The 19621-nt window shown below is 30.1% G+C and overlaps 1 protein-coding gene across 2 annotated transcripts; it reads right to left on the reverse strand.

Moving 5' to 3' along the window:
- Positions 1–8052: 8052 nt before the first annotated feature.
- LOC114273061 (uncharacterized) lies at positions 8053–16288 on the reverse strand. 2 transcript variants are annotated; one of them, XM_082896049.1, is made up of 9 exons: positions 16081–16288; positions 15516–15641; positions 14977–15064; positions 14385–14616; positions 11749–11802; positions 10775–10869; positions 9519–9644; positions 9146–9235; positions 8053–8532 (listed from the first exon to the last, which is right to left on the reverse strand). In XM_082896049.1, exons 2-9 carry the CDS (start codon positions 15602–15604, stop codon positions 8404–8406), a joined length of 903 nt encoding a protein of 300 aa, XP_082752175.1. In that variant the 5' UTR covers positions 15605–15641; positions 16081–16288; the 3' UTR covers positions 8053–8403. The 2 variants fall into 2 exon arrangements, with proteins under 2 accessions (XP_082752175.1, XP_028070628.1); XM_028214827.2 differs by having other exon boundaries at positions 15487–15641; positions 16081–16286.
- Between the last annotated feature and the right edge of the window lie 3333 nt (positions 16289–19621).

A 19621-nucleotide genomic window follows, 5' to 3' on the forward strand; every position in this document is an offset into this window, starting at 1 on the left:
GCAATTCTATAATCATGAGCCAATCGTCCTCCAAACTATTTTCAAGCAAAAAGTGTGTACTTTAATTAAGGCAATAAAAATTTAATTAACATGCAAATAAAATTACAATCTCATTTGAAAATAAATTATTTTAGTAACTTTTTAATTTTTTATAAAAAAATACATATAAAATTAAAAATAATAATATGACAATTTATATTTTTTTTTATTAAAATATATAATTATCAATGGCATAAATGTAAAAGTAGGAAAATACCTTACCAACCCTATATTAGGACTTTCATGCAATTGCACAGTGGGAGCAGAAAGCTATAAGATTCTTTCACGCACTTTTTATCAACTTCCACTTACTACTTTTTTTTATTTTTCATATTTTTTATAATGATTATTTACTTTTCACATCAGGAAAAGTTTCTCAAAAGGTAATTAGAACAAATAAAATGATTATCCAAAAATATAGATGTTAAGAGAGAAAGATGATAATTACATGACTGAATTTCATTAAAAATAAATAAAAATGTATGGGTAAAATAAACAAAATTAAAGCAATAAATATGTGTCAGTAACATCCCCTAGCTTTCGGCAAGAAAAATTTATTGCAGATGATGAGATATCTGTAATTTTATTATAATTAGGTTTGTTTGAATGAATATTATAATCGAATTGAATAAATATAGTCTAATGAAATATATAATCTTATGTTTAGTTAAAAAATAAATAAGGAATGAACTAATAGTTTACTTGGATATGATATCTCCATCTATGGGAAATTAATAAATTTCAAGAGATGAGTGTGATACACAAATAGGAGATTAAGGAGATATTCAGACTAATTGGCTAAATTACGAAATTAATAGAATTTTATCAATTTTATGCTTATCCAAACATGGTATGATACATGATCCAAATGATTGATAATCTCAAGTCTAACTGTCTTAAAATATTATTCTCATCTAATTCAATCCGTTAAAATAAACATAGCCTATGTAGTTTGAATGCGTTTAGATTAATTTAATAATTATAATCATACATTTCAATATATTTATCTTTAAAAAATAGATAGTATATTTTTTTAACTTATTGCCTGGCTTTCGATCAATTAAAATACATATGATTATCAAATCAATTTGATTTATTTAATATTTAATATATATATATATATATATATATATATATAAAAACTTAGAAAATAAACATTTAGGCCTCGTTTAGCAAGTGATTTTTTTAGCAAAAAATCAAAAAGTCACTAAAAAAATCAAAAAGCCAACAACCCATACAAAAAAGTCAAAGATTCTATTTTCTTTCTACTTTTTTGCACATCTTTTCGTAAAAAACCAAAAAGTCATCCCAAACATACTAGTTTTTTTTAGCTCATATTTTAACCAAATAGTCAAAAAGTTACTAAATTAGCATGTTTCCAAACGAGGCCTTAATTCTAAAATATTAGTCCCTTATTTCATTTTTTATTATTCCAAAATATTAGTTCCTTTTCAAAAATTTAAGATTAAAATAATATAAATTTTCTATTTTGTCCTTTTTAAAACTTCATTAATAATAAAAAAAATACAATTATGATAATTATTATTTTCAAAAAAATATACTATCGAAAAGTAATTTTAGAAAATTAATATTTTTAAAATATAATAATTGTATTTAAAAAAAATTGAATTGCTTCAAAAAAATTACAATATTATTTTGAGACCAAAAAAAAAATTAATTACCGAAATAAAACTCATCATAAACATAGATTGTGCTGGTCAAGTCTCGCAAGTGACCAGAGAGAAGTGATGCTCAATAATAATATACTACACTTACATTTTTAATTTAATTTTTTTTATAATTACATCTATTGTGCATTTATTATTGTTGACTGGTGTCTATTTTGTAAGAAAATGGAGTCTTTTGGGAAGTTGCCAAAAAAATCAATTTTTTTGCTTTTTAGTTTTTTTAGTTGAAAAAACTAACTTTTTTATCCAAAATAATCTAGTTTTTTGTCAAAAAAGTCACCACAAAGTCAAAAAATAAAAAAATTAATTTTTTACCAATTTCTCAAAACACCACAATATAATAAATAAACATGTCACTATTGCAAACTATTTTAATGGAAGCGGAATTGTAAATAAGTGACCAAAGTAAAGCATGTATTTGTAAAATTAGAAAGACATAATGGAGTGTGTTGAAAAGATGGTTAAAAATTGACTTGTGAATTTTTTAAGTTTTTTTTTAGAGTGATGCTAGAGACTCCAAAAGTTGTACCAAAGTTTTTACCAAATATCTCACATAGGTGACCCACACCACGTGAGTCCCATGTGGATCTTAAATCCATGTGAAACATTTAGTAGAAATTTCGGTAGAACTTTTGAGATCTCTAGTATTTTTTGTTTTTTTTTATTATTTTATGTGAGATATGATATAACCCAAAATAAATTAAATGCTAACTTTCGACTTTTAACTCATATTCTTAAATGGCCCTAATCATATGGTTTGTTATGCTTTATCTGATTCAAATTTTTATAAGTCAAAAGTTAATAATAAAAATGTAAAAATTAAAAACATTTCTCTTCCATCTTTTAGATACTTTAAATTTATTTAAGTTGTTTTTATTTAATAAGTAATAGGTTGTAGGAGAATTCTATTATATATACTCCATATGGTATTTACATTTGGGTAAGCTATTTTCTTTTTTAATTGTGGTTAATTTTCTTTTTTAGTTATAATATAATTTTGAAATATTTAGTTATGATTTTTATTTTATTTTTATTTTTAATTATGACTCAGAAAGTATAGAGTTATGTTATTTTATTCTGTAGTTATAAAGTACATATAGTATACACATTTAAGGGAAATCATAGCCTTTCCCTATATTATAAACAAAAATTACACTAAATAATTTGACAAATACGTATAGTAATAATTATACCAAACAATCCGAGTGAGTAGGATTGTGCTATTGTTTGTATTATATGTAAGTTATGATATTTGTTGGGTTAATTATCACACAAATATCATAATTGAGGCCTATTTTGACAACTAGGAAAAAAGTCAAGTTATTGACTTATTTGGATCACATCAACTCTCTACTTTTTTTTTTGTACATTTTTTCAACAAAAAAAATAATAATAATAAGCCAAAAAAAAAAAAATCACTTGCCAAAATAGGCCTGAATCATTGAAGGTCACTAAAGGAAAAAAATTGAGTTATGACAAATCATCAGATATGATATAACCAAAGATTTTTTCGATCATAATCAAAATAATATCATAACTAATATAACAATTTATCATGATTAATACCACAATGTGTATAATCAAATCATAATCATATCGTAACTAACACCATAATAAATTATTATCAAAACTTATAAACGTCATAACTTGAGTCTTTGTTTGGAAAGAGCTAAAATAGCCTGACCTTTTAACTTTTTTGCTATTTTAATCTCGTTTGATTTTGTTTTTGGCTTTTTTAACTTTTGCGAAAGAAAAAGTGTAATGATTATACTTTGAATGTGATATTTTATCTTATTAACTTATATATAGTCAATTTTATCTTTTGTGTTTTTTTTAGTCAAAAAAAAAAACAAAAATCAAACCTAGCTTGAGAACCATATACTAATACACACCTAAAAAAAATGTGTAGTTGTAGAATTTTTAAAATAAAGTCACAGTTTGTATAATTCAGGTGTCGTTTGGGAAGAGCTTATTTGGGCTCTTTTGGCTCTTTGAGCCACAAAAGACAGAATAGGCTATTTGAGCCACAACAGATAAAATATCACATCAAACCCATAATCATTACACTATTCTCTCACAAAAAAAGTCAAAAAAGTCAAAAAGTCAAAAAAACTCTTGCCAAACCAAGCTTTTAAACCCACGCTCAAATAGCCATAAAAACTAAAAAGTTAAAAAACTAACCCACTTCCCAAACAGCGGCTCAATTGTATCATAATACAAACACACTTGTGATTATAAAACCCTAAAACGTATATCAATTTTTGTGTCTCAAGGACACTTTAATATTTTAGTGCAATTTTTTTAACTTTTTAGTGCTTTTTATAAATTTATTTAAGAATTCACCTTACAAAAAATAAGTACCGGTGATTCCCATCATTGTACCTGTTTTTCTATTATGTCAGGCTTCTAAAGGTCCCCGAGGTGACATTATCACTCACGTGAGGAGAAGACAGGTTAGTCCTATAGTTTGTGGAGGGCTAATGTATGATTCGTGTTTGGCAAGTGTTTTTAAAGTAATTGCCCTTCCACAAATTTGCTAAGAACACTATGATTTGATTTTCTAAAATCATTTTCAGAATTTAAAAAATATATATATAAATTAATTTTAAAAAATAAACATAAAAAAAAAATTACACTCTCAAAAGACAAACTATATATAAATGATAATTTTTTTTTTATACCAAATTCATTTTTATTTTATTTTATTTAAAATTATGAAAACCTATTCTGAAAATCAAACAAAACAGAATCTATATTTATATGATTTATGATTGTTTTGGAAATTGACTATTATATAATTTTTTTATATGAAAAGACGTGTAAAAAAGTGAAGAAAATAATTTGAATTAATTGCAATGACTTTTTAAGTAAAATTTCAAATTACCAAAAGTTTTAACTAAAAATTTAATACAAAAAAATTAAGTAAAATTTCAAATTACCAAAAGTTCTCAAAACCACCTCTCCTCTCCCTAACAAACTTTAACTTCTGACTTTTTCAAACTTAAAAAGCGTTACTCATTTTAGGATATTCCAAACAAAACCTAAGGTCATTGGAAGGGGAGGAAAGAAAAAACCAACAGTCAAAGGGGGCAAAATTGGAAATTTACATATGTTGGGTTTGGAGAAGAAATAGTGGTTAACTCGAAAAATTATAATACTCCCCAGGTCGGGACTTTACGCCTAACCTATTGCAATTCGGAATGTCCCTTCTTATTTTTTAATTACTCAATATAAACTTTTTTTTTTTAATTATTTTTTAATCATTCAACACAAATAATTAGGATTTAGTCATTGTGCAAGAACACCAAATAACGTATCGATTAACAATGATTGGTTGATTACAGATATCTTGGGTGTGTTTGATTTGTGTTTTGAGATAAATTTATAAAAAAAAAAATTTTGAAGAGAGAGTTTAGAATTTTTTTTAGTTTGTTTAGTTGTATATTTTGAAAATAGTTTTAGAATTTGAGAGTTTATAATGACTTAGGCTTGGTTTAGGAAGAATGGGTTGGGTGAGTTTGGAATTATTTTAGCCACAAAAGGACAAAATAAGCCTCCGTTTGGGAAGTGGGTTGGCTTTTTGGCTTTTTGGCTATTTTAGCCTGGGCTATTTTAGCCTGGTTTGGGAAGGGCTTTTTGGCTTTTTGACTTTTTTGACTTTTTTTGTGAGAGAGGATTGTAATGATTATGGGTTGGATTTGATGTTTTGTTTTTTGTGGCTAAAATAGCCTATTTTGTTTTTTATGGCTATTTTAGCCCCAAACCAAGTTCCCAAACAAAGGCTAAGTTTGTTAACTCAATAAGAAAAAAATCACATTCAATTCATAATCATTACATTATTTTTCTCATAAAAAGTCAAAAAAATCAAAAAATAATTCCCAAGGAGAATTTTTAACCCTAGGCTAAAATAGCCAAAAAGTTAAAAAGTCAACCCACTTCTCAAACGAACCCTTACTATTTTGTTATAATTAAATAGATACATGTGAGAAAAAAAATGATTGAGAATTAGAAAGAAATGAGAAAAGGTAATTGATTGATACGTAGGAGGGAAAGTGATTTTGAAATTTTTTTTTAAAAAAATTTAAACCAAACAAAATTTTAAAAAAAAAACTCTAAAAATTACATCTTGAAATACAAAGCAAACAAGCCCCTCATCACACAGAATCAATCACTCAGGCCTTCAAAGATTCATCACATCACATCTCCATAAGCTCTCTCTCTCTCTCTCTCTCTTGTTTTGTATAAAATATGGGTAAATTATAAACGCATCCTCTGATATTTGATTAAAATACGGATCGTCTCTTCTGATTTTAAAAATTACATTTCATTTCATGAGATTTTTAATTTCATAACAAATCATCTATTTTATTAATAAATCATAAAATCAATTAACAGTTTTTAATGATGTTAAAAATATATTTTAATTAATAATTTAAATAATTTTATTATTATATAGGGGAGTAATTATAAATTTTATTTTTTTAATTAACTCTATTAAATAAAAAATTCTAATAAAAAAGTATTTTTAATTTTTCAAATCATAAAAAATAATCTGTGTTTTAAACAAATCTCAGAAGATGTATTTATAATCTACCCATAACCCATAACGTATCTATCTATAAATAGACTCTCACTGTGATAAAAAAAATAATAATAATAAATAAATAAACAAATCTAATCTATCAACCACCGTATCTATGTATCTGTCATTCCACGTGTCCATTATCCATTACTATCAGATTCCTGTCTTTTATTTCCATTTTTTTAAAATTAATTTTATCCCATTCGTTTCTTCGGATATCCTAATTGCCCTCTTATAAACTATTGTTGAAGTTAATAAAAAAAATCAAAATCAAAATAGTTAGGTATTATTTGGTATTATTTTTTTTTCCAAAAAATATTAGAAATATTAATATATATATATATATATGTATATATTTGGTAACACATTTTAAAATGTTATTTTAAGGGTTGATTTGGAAAGTGGATTGATTTTTTTAACTTTTTGACTTTTTTAGCCTAAACTAAAAAATTTAGTTTGGGAAAGATTTTTTAACTTTTTGACTTTTTTGACTTTTTTTGTGAGAGAATAGTGTAATGATTATTGGTTGAATGTAATGTTTTATTTGTTGTGGCTAAAATAACACATTTTGTCTTTTGTGATTAAAATAGTTAAAAAAGCTCACAAAATCACTTCCCAAACGGTGCCTAAAAATAAGTGAGATGAGTGTTATAATTGACGAGAAATAATTATCTAAAAATAAAAAATGGTGATAAGGAAATGATTGTTGACTACTAGAAGTGCTGATTAGAGGTGGTAACCACCAGTGAAAAATGGTTATTGGTCGCGAAAAGTGATGATTATAGGAAAAAATTATTTAAAAAAAAAAAAAGTCACTGAAAGTGACTGTTGCTGGTGAAAGGTAGTGGTTAGATGTAATTGTCAATAGAGATCATTTGTGATGGTGGTTGAATGTGTGTATAGAGAGTAGAAACCAGGGTGTAGGGAGAAGGAAAAAGAAATGATTTTTAAAATAAAAAAATAATAATTTTTTTTTCGTGTTAAGAATTTAATAAATTTTGTAAATTAATTATAAATTTTTTTAAATAAAAATACATACCAAATGAGTTGAGTATCTTCATCATCAGGATCAAAGGTTAATATCCAATTGATAAAAGACAAAAACAGGTTAAAAGGTTGGGGGTAATTGTTATGCAATTTTAAAAGAGAACAATGTAATTATTATATACTAATAAGGCTTAGTGTAACTAGGCCAACTGCGGGGTACATCCATATAATTTACCTAATAAATTTTCTTTTTGCAATTATTTTTCAACTTCTCATTTTATAATTTTTTAGATTCTCCACCTATTTGCAATTATTTTCCCTAAACTACAAAAAAAATTTCTCCTATAAAAAAAATGTACAAATCCATTCACAATTTTTCTCATTCCATTGTATCATTTTTTTCTCTTTGCCAATGAGCCAACAACATTCTGGTGGTGAGAAAAAAAAAAAAAAATTCTATTTTTTTTTTTACTCGGCATGAGATTTCCCGTCTCTTATCCCAGCTTCTAACAAAAAAATAATTATTTTGGACAGCGCGCAACAGCACAGAGACAAAGGGGCAAGAAAAAAAATAAATAAATAAATAAAAACAAAAAAATGCTAGAGGTCCCAAATTTTCTACCAAATAAATGATCAAATATCTGACATGAGTGTGGGGCCCACAAAATTGCGGACCCCACAATCACATTTGGTCATTTATTTGGTAGAAAATTTGGTGTCCCTAGCATTACCCAGAATAGAAATGTTCAGAAGAGATGACCAACATGTAAAGGCATTTTAATAGGAGCTACTCAAGCCAAGTTCTTTGCTAATCCTTGCATGATAATTAGAAGAAAAAAAAAAAAGAATGTAAAATACTCACTTTGGAGGAGAACATCCTTTCTTCTCCACACGATACAGGTGCATTAGCCTCTTGTACATATGAAAATATTGTCTACTCCTGAATATTGGCTCCGCTTGGTAGATTTTTGGAGCTCGACATCCCTCTGGAAGTACAGGAGGATTCTTCAGCTTCAACAAGACCACCCTACACAACTTTTGCATTTGCAATTTTGTTGAAGCTCAAGGGTTGTACAATGTGATGGAAAATCATTTCCATGTGTATTTTCAAGCAGGAGGGGCATATTCCTGAATTGCTGCTGCAAGCTTATTCCGATCCTCCTCAGTTTTTGTTCTTATTAAGAAGGTACGTGCCACGACACCGTTACTGTCACTGTCGTTGTTTCCCACGTCACCCTACAAAAAACGCAAGTGAAATTTCCCACTATAAAGTGCATTAAAAAAAATGCTTCAGAGAAAATTTCCGCAAAAAGCAACCCATGAAAATCCTTCCCGCACATATATATATACCAGCAGTGGGTGCAAACACATTTGCAATATTATATTTAAATTTTTGGATAGTATGATGGTTGAGGAAACTAATAGCAGTTTTGGACAGTTTGACAAAGGAAAAAAATTGTTCTTATTGTCACTGGATGTGACAGTTACTGAGTGGGAAAGGGTGACGGTTACTAGTTGTAAAGGCATTCTTGGAAAAGTTGAAAAAAAAAACAAGAAGTGACAGCATCCAACCCAACTCAGGTGTACACTTTATATAACACAATAGTTATCCCAATTTTTTTTGTTTTTTGATAAATAGAATAGTTATTCCATTATCATGCAGCAGAAATAAGAACCTCGATTTGTTGGCCTCACTTATGAATTCATCGACAAGATTTACCATGCCTGGAGCCTTGCATGAAACAGCAGAATTTATTGCAGAAGAAATGACGGATGACAAATCATCCCTGTCTCTTATTTATTTCCCCCACAAAAGTGTATTTTGAATAATTTAATTAAGAAGTATTACCGCCGTATGAAATATCGCAACAATGGAATTTTTCTGCATGTTCGTCTTGATGCCTGGATATAACAATGCATTTAGCAACACTTTCCCCACCTGCCATAAGCAAAAAGGGCACAGAAGTATAATTATGGTTGAAATTGAGCCTTGGTTCTTAATTTAACGTAAACCACTGGTGTGTCTCAGCTCTTCCCTATATGGACAGGTGTATGCATGTACATGTAAGTACATTTTTCGCACATGTCAGACAAATAATGAACAAGTAGGAAAAATTGCAAAGAAGAAAAAAACAGAAACAAAAATCAAAGATTCATTACAAACTCAAGATTTCAAGCTGAATTCATGTTGGGAGAAGCAAAAACAGTAAGAAGAAACATACGTCATTTCGAACGAGAATTGTTGGCTTGGATTCTCTTGTGCCCTTATTAACACCCTCTTTACATTTGATAGCAAGCTGACCAGTGCCTTTATCTTTCCATGCATCTTTATCTGCAGGATCACTTGACTGAACAAAGCAGAAAAGAAAAGAACTAACCATAAGAAAATCAAATGTCTTAATATTATATTATATAAAAGCAGGCAGATGTAAACAGTGCCCAACTCATCAATGCACTACAAGCTGTTGATGCAAAATTACAAGAAGCAGTGCCCCGATGAATATTTCAAATTTGCCTCTTCTTTTTTCTTAACAGGAAGGAAGTTTCTTTTTTCTAGGTAGAGGCACGAAGAGATTGGATGTATATGATGTTTCAAAAGTATCACACGTGGGAGCGGCACAAGATGAATGACAATTTTAATATCTGAGTCCCAGAAAAAACTTCAAAGTAATATTAAATCACGAAGAATGTAGGTGTAACTGGACCTCTGGAATATAGATGAGATATCTACAAAAGCACAAAGAATGTAGGATTTGTACGACTTCATGCTAGACCTCCCTGTTATCCTTCTTAAGATGCAAACCAATCGCAGATGACATTGATCTAAGCATTTTTGTGCTCGCCATAGCATGCGACAGTAGTGCTACTTTGATTTGCACAGATGGAATTTTTATTAATGATCGCAAATCTTGATTGAGACAATTTTCCGTGCCCAAATATGAAGGGGAGACTACCTTGGCCCAAAACTCAGGCATAATAAATACCATGTGTAATTTCAGGACATTACATTTATGTTTGTCTGTGGTGTCTATATGTGACTGATGCATGCATGCCCACAATGTGCAGTGTGCAAGCAAACACGCCATATAAATTGATATTTACTACTAAGCTTATATATCTAATGTTTACACTGAATTTATTGCTCCCTTACGGGAAATATATACATAGAAAATTAATGATACCGCCAAGATGCAGGTCCCCATCCAACCCACCAGAAAAGGGAAAAAATGTCAGCATATCAATCATACATTGCAGTAGTCATCTTTATCTTGTGTGATGTTAGAAGGATGATGAAAAAGTTATATTCATGAGGTAAAAGAAGTTAACTTTTTCTTATTCACATATAGAAACAAGGAAGAATGCCAATTTCCAGTTCAGCAGGTATTGTTAAAGCACATAACTGAGAGAAAAATAAAAAAAAATTGAGCATTAGCATCTCAAATAAAGATACTGTCCGTTATTTGCATAGACAAATTACCTTTACATAAAGCTTGCATTTGACTTCATGTACAACAATAATACCCTTCTCTTCAGCCTTTTTCACTGATGGGCTGCTAGGTTGCTTCAAGTCTCCTGATGATAACAAAAAATAGAAGTAAGAAAGAACAAAAAAGAACACATGAGCAGAGAATAACTTCCCATTTCAGACCATATTTCTCACATTCATCAGATATTTTAATTCACACTAGTAAAGTCTCTTATTCCTATGAAGATGATGAACAAGGAATGGCCAATTTTCCACTGTGAGCAAAACTTTTAATTTAGTCACTAGTCACTACTTCAAAGTTTTCAAGGAAAAGCTAACTTTTATGATGTGTCAGGCAAGTACGTCCTTTGCACCATATAATATAGCCATGGCTTGACAGTTGTGGTGTTTTAAATGGAAAGGAATGACCATCAGCTTTACTTATTCCGATGTGGGACGATTACTTTTTGCATATCAAGCTTAACACCATAACCATAAACATGAGTAGGGCGGGAACCCTTAAACCCGGTCCTAGTTCATGATGGGTTAGCAGGCTGCACTTGATTCATTTGATTGGTTCCCCAACCCATCTAACTAGGGTCAGGTTAGGGTGGAAATCGGATTGAATTTGATTCCTAAGCATAGCCCCAAATGCTTTATTGTCATAAAATTTAGGCAACTGTAAGCATCCACAGTGTTAAATCAATGGAAAGAAACCTACAACTAGGTTTAACCCAGCTACACAGATGTATCTAACCATGTGCCAATTTAAGTCAAAACATTGAAAGCATATGACATCCATACTTCTGCAACAATAAAAAGTGAATAACTCATTAACACAACAAATAAAATTGAATGCACATGATGTTTGCTAGTTTAGACAACATGAGCCTTAGAAAGGGTGGCAAGGTTTTCATTAGAGTAATAGTATGAAAAATGATTATGATCACTATGGACATAAAATAAGAAGAGGTTCCATGTCTCACCATCATCTTCATCATTTGAAGCATCATTCTTTAAGAGAGCTGAACCTTGGCTTCCTGAAACAAAAAAACAAATGGAGGACTTCAAAATTCATACAAACACATGCAAATTAACAGTTAATGGCAAAATTCTGTAGAACAACTACAATTGGTAGAAATATTAAAAGTCTTGACAAAGTTTCAATTCTAAACCTCAAAAGCATATTCATATGCTCTCTAAGTTTTATTTAAAAGTCCAAATTTGAATGCAATACACACATGTGAACAAAAAGATCAAGTTCTCTTTATCTCTCTTTGGGGGGGAGGGGGTTGCGCACTTACAATAAGAATTAATGTCCCCTAGAGACTTGTGAAATATCACAAAATAAAAATTCAAGCACTTTAGTTTTTTAGGTGATGACAAAAAATGTTTTTGTATTGTCAAAAATTACATTAGGAATTCCTTAGTGGGGAAAAAAAGAAAAGAAAAAAAGGCAGTTTAATGAAAACTGCAAAAATGCTGAAAGAATAAAGAGATAATGGCAACAAAATCAATTACTGTTTGAAATGAGACAAAGGTGACATGTGCCTCAATCAGAATACTGAAGCACGAGCGCAAAAAATAGGAGACATGAATAAACAAATGGATGGTTATGCACAATAACCAATCACTGCACCGAAAGCAAGGATGACAAGGTTCAAGTTGAAGGCAATATAGGTACAAGAAAGCCAAACCAACTCAGTTGAGGCTATCGGCAACCTGGAAGAAATTAAACCATTGATTTGTGAAAGGGCTACAAACTACATACAGCTAATGGATAAAAACATTAGTTAATGTGCACATGCAGTGCACGGGGAAAAAAAAAAAATCATAATAAGAATGATAATATAAAGGAAAGAGAAATATATAAAGATTATTATTATTCCATTAATGTCCAAGAATTCACGAAGACACACACTAGTTAAAAATATTATCCATTAGATTTCAAAGTACCCAACTTTTATGGCATTTTCACTGAGAAATTTAGTGAAGTTATGAGTTTTCAGATTCAATAGATTTACTTAATACCACAATTTTCTGATCTTAATATTTAAGCCACATGATTGTCTTGAAACAAATCAGAACTTAAAAAGTATAGAAAACCTGGCTTTTAATTTTAAAGAAAAAAACCCTGATCTGCATAGAAAAAATGGCACTGAAATAATAAAAATTTAATATGTTGGGGAATCCTGTCAAGAAGATAATATTAACATCTTTCCCAATATGATTTTCCTCTCCTTTGTGGAAATCCCTTGTGATTTATGTGGCATGAAAGCTTAGCTTAAAAAGGAAACATGAAAGGAAATAGAAACGATAGAAAGGGGAAAGTGTCTTTATGACCTTTTTTCTCTTTTTTATGCTGCTAAGGTAAAACCTTCTGTTTTAAAAAAATAACCATGTGTGTGTGCATGTACTACATTGATCATTCTCAAAAACTTAATATAGGTAAAAATCCTGTCACAAAATCATTCACAAAATAAGCAGTTAATGTAAAGTATATGGCACAAAATGATAACACTGTCTGCATTCCTTATTCTTTAGGGAAGAGGCTGCTCATAGAACTCATCATATAATCTCTGGAAATCATTTGAACCATTGGTAATTAATAACTTTCTCGGCGCACATTCTGAAAGGATTTTATAAATTATTTTCTAATTAATCATATCTCAATTTTCACTTTCAAACAATCTCACCAATAATGAGGCAAAAGATATGAAATCCTGAAAGTGGCAAATCTTCTTTTAGTAAAGTTTGAGTTCATCCAGCATGTGTCTTTGTAAGTACAGATACGCCAATCACATCATAAAGCACAGCACTACACAATATCTCCTTGCATATATGCATGTCTTCCCAGATTTAAAGCAGTTTGTGATCATAAGCTGCCTTCATTGATATAGAAGGTGGTAAAGTACACTGAGGAAAATGAGATTACAAAAATTTTATTGGGACCAGGCTTCAAAGTCTATATGAAAATTTTCCGATAAGCAGACCCATGAGTTGTGTGCACTGTACAGTACAGATTTGGCAGCATCTAAACTAAAATCTTTAGATGGTTGAGGTTACTGTAAAGGAGTTGCCTACTCCAAGAGCCACTGATTTAGCATTTAAAAGCTAAAATGTAGGACAATATGAACAAATATAAATCGTGTCATAAGATTAATGTGGTTAGGGAGTATGAACCCATGCAAGTATATTTATAAGGTTATTGTGTTAAAGGAGATTTAAAATGGATTATCTGGCAAGAAAATGGAAATAAACAATATAGTTCAACTCAACAAAGCTTTGTCCCAACTACTTTGAGTCGTCTACATGAATCTTGTTTCGCCATTGCACTCAATCAAGGGCCATAATTTCAATAATAAATTAATAACCTGAATATTAGTTAAATATATCTACACTTTCATTAAGAACATAGAATTGGGGTCCTAGAGATTGTCATCATAGTGTAAATAAAAATGTCCAAACTCATAGAAATGCATATGAATCACTGATAAGTTGTTAAACTTGTTCAACACGTCTCCAGATGACATATTGAAGCTACCAGTACACAACTATCCAATTTGCATCCACAGCTGGATGTCAAAATAAGGCCCTTAATGTTGCCCGAGATTTTACCTACCAAACGAAAAAGGTGTTTGATTGCTAAAGAGCACTCCAGAGCTCCATGAAGGTGCAAAGCTTGCAGTTGTACCAGCTTGAGCAAAGCCAGTTTTCTCCCGAAATGGTTTTATCTGGTTATCCTTACTTTCAGGCACAAGCTTCTTTTGAGCATCATGACATCCCAATGCAGAGAAACTTTCTCCTTTCACAGCATTTGCTTTTAGCCAGTTAACAACATCTCTAAATTGATCCTGCGGCAAGGAAATAAATGAAGATCATCAAAATAGAAAATAACACCTATTCTTCATAAATTTCCCTCTCAAGATTGCAACTATTTACAATCGAGCAGAGAAGCATCCCCTATGGAAGAGTTCATGACAAAGTGAAAAGTGATATACAAAAACATCTAGCTATGCATAGTTTCCATCAGGTCTGTAAATACAGCGCCTTGAAACTTCACGAAACCCAGGGAAACCAGTCAACGTATATCCCTAGTTTAAAATTTAAAAGTTCCAATGCAACCCCAATTGACCATTTATAAGCAAGTTAAGCAATGAAAAATGAGCAAGAACCATTAATTTACAAATTACTAAACAGTTATAGATAATTACCATTATGTTTGATGCATGAGCTAGGTAATCTTGGACTCCATCTTCCCAAAGTTCATCAGGGTGATTCTCTAATTGTGTTTGGACCCAACTGCTTACCATAAACAACGCAATGTTTAACATGGAAAGATATAAACTTGTCACAAAAATCAAAATTACAGGAAAAAAATCTCCACTTATACATTAAGCAAATGGAGAAACTCATGCGCATTATGCAATATGGCTAAATGTTAGAGACCAACGTAACAAAACTTCTATTTGGGAAGAAGAATGAAAGTAGGTGGAGGAGAAGGAAAAAGAAAAAGAAAATCTAAAAAGACCCAATCATTCATTCTTCAAAATCTTAATATTCATCAATTGCCCCCTTAATAATTTTGCAACAGTGTTCTTTTCAGCTAAAGCAGATAAACAAAAAACTAGCCAAGCCAATCAGTCTTTAACTAACCCAAAAAAAAAAACAGAAAAAAAGAAAAAAGAAAAAGAGCACATTGAGCTGAATAGTAAAGAATAGACCTTGCAAATTGGGTATTGAGAGCTCTCACATGCTGTCTAGATAATTCAGCCCGGTGCATATCCAACTGTGGAGGCGTCTCCATCGATTGCTGCAAAGATGGTTCTGCCCTGTGATCATCAAAAGGGGATCCTGCCATTATTCTTTTACTCTGGAACTGCAAAATCACAATAAATAAATAAATAAAATTCATTGGATGCCTTGGATGCCACAATGATTCTTCACTTGCCATTTAAGACACAGAAAATTGCACTTCAGTGGTAAACTTTATCAATTTTAATAATTAAAGTTACAAACATTTTCATAAATTTGTAAATATTTTATGAAAAAGACCACTAATTTGCATAAGAAATAGTCCCAATACACTTTGAAAGCAAAATAGCTTTAATTGTCACTCAAAAAAGCAAAACCCACATAACATTGGACTTGATAAACGAAAAACACTGATCTCTGGCCACTCAGCAATTAAGAACAAACATTGTGAAACCTCAATTGAAGCTCAAGTGATGAAACAACACTACAATTCGATAAAACATGAAGAGATGAGAGAGAGAGAGAGATTAGGGTTTTAGAGAGAGAGTGAAGAATGGACTTACAAGAGAGTCATTGGTTTCAGGATTAGAATCGAAGCCTCCGAGTCGTTTCGTTCCATTCATTGCTGAGAATTATATGATTTTTCAAACCAAAAGATTCGATTTTTTTCCCGATGAATTTTTGCGGCGATTCGGCGGAGACAAATCTTTTGTTCGATTCTTGGTTTCTGTTTTGCTATATTAATGGAGAGCGAGAACGAGAAATGATCGTGTCCGTTGAAATTGGTTGAGGTCTAACTTTCAATCGGAACCGTTGGATTGGGATTTGAAGGCCCATTTGCACTTTAATTTGGGCCACTTAATTGGGCCCCATCAAAAGCCCAGCTATGATATCCTGAATGGTTGGGCTCAATTCTCAATTAGGTTGTTTTCAGTGTGAGTCAATAATGTAGGCCCGTTTGTTTTGTGGGCTCGGGCTTGATTTGTTTCTTTGTGTCCAATTTGTCTTGTTTGACTTGTGTATCCAACTATTAAGAACTGCTAATTACGACTTGATTTATAAATTTATATTTAAAATTTTGAATTAAACTGAACAAAATTGTTTCTTAATTTTTATTAATTTTGATATATATATATCGGGACATTCTGCTAAGTTTTATTCTATTTCTCATTGAATTTCGAGAATTCCGATTTTATTGCAACGTGGATGATAGTTTCATTCATCCTATTCACAAAATATTTTTTTTTCACATTAATATATGGGTTTTTTTTAATTGATTGGAGAATTTTTTTTCATTATTTATATGATTTTTACATTTGTTATATTTTTAAAATTTGTATATCTATAAGAATTTTTATATAATATGATGAATTTGTTATGTTATTACACATTTTATAAATTTAGCGTGGAGAATATTTTAAAAGTGAATAATTTATATACCATGATAAAAATTATCCAAGAATTGTAGAGTCAGACCACAATCGAATCGTTTTTCTGTTTAGTTTTGATTCAATTTCAAAGATCTTACGGTTAGATTTGATTCTCAAATTTTTGACACGGTGAGGTTTACTTTAAAGTTGAGTTTATCTCATATTGAAATCTTAATATGACAAAACTTGAGGACCCGTAGGGTTCAACATGGGTCTCGTTTTGATGATCCGAACCGTTCATTTTGTAGGACTCGCAATGTATATTATCCATGAAAAAAAGTTAGAATAGTCTGATAATTGTAATATTTTCCTTTTTATCGCATTTGTCTCAAGAAAATAGACAACAAATATATATTTGAAGTAGATCATCTATTTTTTAAGAGACAAATGTGATAAAATTAAGAGGTTACAATTATCGAATTACTTTAAATTTTTTTCAAAAATAATATACATTATGAACCCTATAAATAAACGGTTTTGATCATTGAAATAAGACCCGTGTTGGGTCATACGAATCCCTCAAGTTTTATCATAATGAGATTCCAACGTGAGAGAAACTCAATCCTTACTTTAAAACCTTACCAATCCAATCTTACGAGTTCTCCTCGTGCATTAAATTGCCTCATCCTTTCTCACTTTAAATGAAATTGTACACCAAAAATGCTAGAAATCTTAAAATTTTTACTAAATGTCTCACATGGGACCCACATTCTTACATCTAAATTAAGACATTTAGTAAAAATTTTGATAAAACTTTTAGAGTTTGTAGCATTACCCAATTGTACACCCACATAAATAAATAAAAAAAATTAGATATAGATAAGAAAGAAATTTGAAAATGATTTCCCCCACCCCGTCCCCTCCCCTCCCCTCCCCTCCCCTCCCCTCATATTTTTGAGTTAGAAAATATTTTCTAAACAAAAATCTTATTAATATCATCACTATCATGGCGCCAAGGAGACAGCCCAACTACAATAACTAGAAAAATCACTATCTGAAACCCTAACCCTATTTTATCCAGAAGCTGAAAGATTTGTAAAAGATGATCTCTTGATAGATTGTAATGACCAAGGTGTTGAATTTTTGGAAGCCAAAGTGAATCTTACACTCATGGAGTTTCTCAATGAAGGTCCTAAGGTTGAGCTTCTCAACCTTGTTTGATTGGGGAGACTATGGGGGGGGGACTATCCACTATTTGGATTGTAATTCAAATAGTGCTCCTTATCCGCCGTTTGATTTTTTTTTAGTCCGCCGGACTCCATGTTCGGCCGGACTCCATGTCCCCCATATGGGGGACATGGAGTCCCGCCGGATATGGGGGACTATTGTGTCCTGGGAGGGGGGTGGGACAGAAAGTGGGGGACTATCCACTGTTGGGATTAGATGCGAAAATGACCATTTTGACCCTCTACTATTTAATTATGTATTATATTTAATAAAATTCAATAAAATTTAAATGTCTCAATTTAAAAATAAAATAATTTTATTTAACTTTTTATTGATGTTTTATTTATTTAATTTTTTAAAATAATTTTTTATAGATATTTTATTGATGTTTTATTTTAAAATTTTGTTTATAATTTATTTAATTTCATTATTTAAATTGTAATAGGTGTTTTATTTAAAATTTTAATTAAAAAATAATATAAACAAATTTAGTGGTTATTTATTTATTTAATTGTGTAAAAAAATAAATTTATTTAATTGTGTAAATAAACAAACACAGTAAATTATTTAATTGTGTAAATAAACAAACACGGTAAAGTTTTGTATGTAAAAAAAATAATGATTTGTTATACAGTAATGATTTAAAACAAATTTTATTGATATTTTATTTATTTATTTATTTAATTTAAAAAACAAATTTATTTAATTAAAAATAATTAAAATATTAAAGATATGTTTAATATTACTATTACTTAGTAAACAATTGAAAAAGGACAAAATAGTCTTTTGTTCATTTATCCTATCCAGTCTGTCCAACCAAACATTGGATTCACTGAAAATAGTCCTATCTAGACATCTAATCCCATGAAAAAACAAACACAGGATACATATCCAATTCGACCAAATAGTCCGGGGGATTCACAGTCCCAGGACTTAAGTCCGATGGATTCTAATCCCCCCTTTTCCAGTCCGTCCAATCAAACACACCCTTGTTCCATGATATTGGGCCAACCAGCTCACCCATCACCATCACCAGGGATAGAATCAAGATTTTATCATCGGAGAGGTTAAAAGACAAATAATATTTTTTCACCTTATATAGAAACACACATGTATATACAATATGATATATATATATATATATATACATAAAAAAATTCAATACCATAGAAACAATCTCTAATAAAATGATGAACCTTTTTTGGTTGAAAATAAAAAATAAATGTAAGATGTGAAAAGAATGAGTTATATATTTGTTATATTAAGAGACTATTTTATTTATAAAATAAGATATATATTTTTAAAAATATTATAACAAATAAAGTTTTTGATAAAAATAAAAATTCATAACCTTTTATAATTTTCTCCTAATTTCATTCCAGCCCACCACTCCAATAGTAGCGGTAAAATTCACCATCTTCGAATGTGGCAGTGTAGCCCTGTGCGTGCACACTTTGCATACTGTAAATGATGGATTCATAGGAGCTTGTTTATTCGCACTTGGGCC

The sequence above is a fragment of the Camellia sinensis genome, chromosome 11, assembly GCF_055761805.1.
Source record: "Camellia sinensis isolate YWXY chromosome 11, ASM5576180v1, whole genome shotgun sequence".
In the NCBI taxonomy this organism is placed as follows: domain Eukaryota; kingdom Viridiplantae; phylum Streptophyta; class Magnoliopsida; order Ericales; family Theaceae; genus Camellia; species Camellia sinensis.

What these genes read in the sequence shown, in the direction of transcription:
- LOC114273061 (XM_028214827.2), bottom strand. Translation starts at nt 16,140, where the DNA reads ATGAATGGAACGAAACGACTCGGAGGCTTCGATTCTAATCCTGAAACC. An exon ending in CTCAATACCCAATTTGCAAG is followed by an intron (nt 15,065 to 15,486) that starts GTCTATTCTTTA and finishes TATGGTAAGCAG; the next exon opens with TTGGGTCCAAACACAATTAG. An exon ending in AATGCAAGCTTTATGTAAAG is followed by an intron (nt 9,645 to 10,774) that starts GTAATTTGTCTA and finishes TGCTTTGTTCAG; the next exon opens with TCAAGTGATCCTGCAGATAA.